Below are 2,500 nucleotides of genomic sequence, written 5' to 3'. Positions count from 1 at the left end.
TCACTTTTCTTCAGTCTTATGATTTTTTTCTATGCTCGTTGTATATGATGACATGGAAGAAAAATGAGTATATGACATCAACTGATTTCATGCAGACGTACTTTACTCACTGTTCCTAATGTTCACCTAACCACTCATACCTTTCCTTAGAACACATTATTCACACCGTCTTACTCAGCATTGCCACGCGTGACTCCTTTTCTGCAGCGTTAACCTACTTGCCCTTATTTCCAGGTTTCACTCCGCTTCATAAAGCCACCTACTACGAATTCCCGGACATCGTTATGGCTTTGATCGACTCGGGGGCGAACGTCGACTTACAGAGCAAAGAGGGTAAGAGAATGCATTTCAACGCGTTCGAATTATGCACAAACGCTTAGATAATGTTATTCCTTCCATTTGTTTTCTGTTAAGACACAAACACAGAGTATTTTTTTTTTTTTTTTTTTTTTTTAGACGATCTAGCGAGTATGGTTGACCTTGTTTCGTACACTAAATTTACATTTGTTGAATTATCTCGTTAATCTTTTCTTTTCGAACTGTGAACTCTCATTCTTGATTTGTTTTCTATTCCTTCTTTTCGTAACGTTAGATCATGTCTTTTACCTCTCCGTTTCACAGCGAAGTCAGCCATTGTCATTGTCGTTGTTTTATGTACTATCCCTTCGATCTCTTGCCTCCGTGCATTCACCCCCCCCCCCCCCCTCTTCCTCCCGCAGGCGACACACCGCTCATCTACGCCGCCAAGAAGGGGAACGTCGACCTCATCAACCTCCTGGTCAACGCCACCGCCAACCCGAACCTCCAGGAACACACAGGTCAGCCGCTGTTCTGGTCTTTGTTCTCTTTTTGTGTTTCTGTTCTTGGGATCGTTGATATTTGCTTTGTTGTTGTTTTGTTTTTGTTTTATTGTTTGATTGGAGTATCTGTCCTTTGAGATTTGCATTGAATTCGTAGCGTTGTCTTTAGAACAACACAAACAAAAACAAACACATAGATAAAAGAATAAATAAACAAATACATTAATAAAATTCAATGCAATGAATAAGAGACACGGCGTCCATTGCAAATGTTGAAGGTTAAAAAAGAGACATTAATCTCGGGAAAGAAATGTGTTGATCCAATGATCATTGCAAAACATACACTAGAAACACTCGGCAACCTATGTCGAGCAAAGGCAGCAATATTTTCTTATTTCCTCAACATCCAGAGTAAAAGATAAACAGACATCGGATGCCATATGTAACAATTGACATCGTTTATCACATCAAATCAAGAACACTACAAATTCGCGTAATATGAACCGTCTTTATAGAGATAGAGTGTTCTATTAGACGAAATTACTCCTCCCATACTTAATTTGCAACTGTCCACATAGATTGCCTTTTCATCATGGTGCGTGTCGTCTATAAGATTTTTTTATGAAGAAAATCGATAACGCGGGTGTTTAGAGATTTGTATTTGTTCATGTGACGGTCATAAATCAAATGACCGAATTTTTTCCATAATACTAATCCCTATAGTGACTGAAGAAAACCGTTACATTGAAGTAACGATCTCAGAACTAACAATTGCCATCTAAGAATGGTAATTTATGCATGATAAATCACAAGAGGTTCATCGCTTGCTTTCGGCTCCTGCAGAATCTGAGGAATTACAATTCGACCTTCAGTTGAATGCATTAGGTTTAAAAGCTTAAATCATAAGTTCCGGAATAAAACCTTTCGACAAACAAGACGACGTACGTCCTTAACATCGGTTAAGAACTGTGCGCACTCTGGAGCTATCACCAGTCAAAATTATTCAGCGTATATTGCAGTTTAATGTATCATTGAGAATATTCAAAGATCAAGGACACAAAGATTCACGCTGCCTTTCCTCTTCTTCCGCAGGCAAGACGGCATTACATTGGGCCGTCATTAACCGCAAGGCCAACTGCGTCAGGGCTCTTCTGTGGAGCTGCCCGGACCTCCTCATCAGGGACCACGACGGTAAGGGCGGTCTAGATTACACTGTGGTTCTCCTTCTTCCGCTGGTTCACTTGCTTTGGGTTCAGTACAGACTAAAAGCCGAAGAGAAGCTAGTGCGTGACTTAGATTTATGTTTCGGTTGTGTTTTGATTTTATTAGGCGCTAGTTCCTGGCATTATTTCCGAATACTATTTGTGAAGGACACTATACTAAGAAATGCACAATATTAGCTGAAACCTACATTCTTAATTTAAATATCAACAATTTGTTATGCATCCACAAATCTCCTCACAGGGATGACGGCATACGATATCGCCCAGTACAAACCCAAGGAAGAGGTCCTCCAACTTCTGGAAGGTACGAGGACGACGCTAGAAATGTATTTTAATACAGTACGACATGAAGCCTTGAGCTTCAAGTAAAGCCGACTTTCCACACCATTTCCAGAGTGATACTAACTTCTCTCTTCTTGCAGGTCACGACCCCTCCAACTGTACCATGAATCCTGATTTCATGAATAATGAAGTGTA

General features: G+C 40.2%; 1 protein-coding gene across 3 annotated transcripts in view; it reads left to right on the top strand.

The window, feature by feature from the left end:
* LOC125034790 (kinase D-interacting substrate of 220 kDa-like) overlaps positions 1-2,500 on the top strand; it is a 16,913-nt gene that overhangs the window by 13,761 nt on the left and 652 nt on the right. For 2 of the 3 annotated variants that reach the window (XM_047626765.1, XM_047626763.1), the window contains 5 exons: positions 235-333; positions 720-818; positions 1,893-1,991; positions 2,265-2,327; positions 2,446-2,500. The exon at positions 2,446-2,500 is cut by the window's right edge and continues 652 nt beyond it. In XM_047626765.1, the coding sequence (XP_047482721.1) occupies positions 235-333; positions 720-818; positions 1,893-1,991; positions 2,265-2,327; positions 2,446-2,500 (415 nt within the window). The remainder of the gene's footprint in view (positions 1-234; positions 334-719; positions 819-1,892; positions 1,992-2,264; positions 2,328-2,445) is intronic. The other variant, XM_047626764.1, reaches the window with a different exon arrangement.

This window comes from Penaeus chinensis, chromosome 18 (assembly GCF_019202785.1).
Source record: "Penaeus chinensis breed Huanghai No. 1 chromosome 18, ASM1920278v2, whole genome shotgun sequence".
In the NCBI taxonomy this organism is placed as follows: Eukaryota; Metazoa; Arthropoda; class Malacostraca; order Decapoda; family Penaeidae; genus Penaeus; species Penaeus chinensis.
This window is presented reverse-complemented; position numbering and strand designations above follow the sequence as displayed.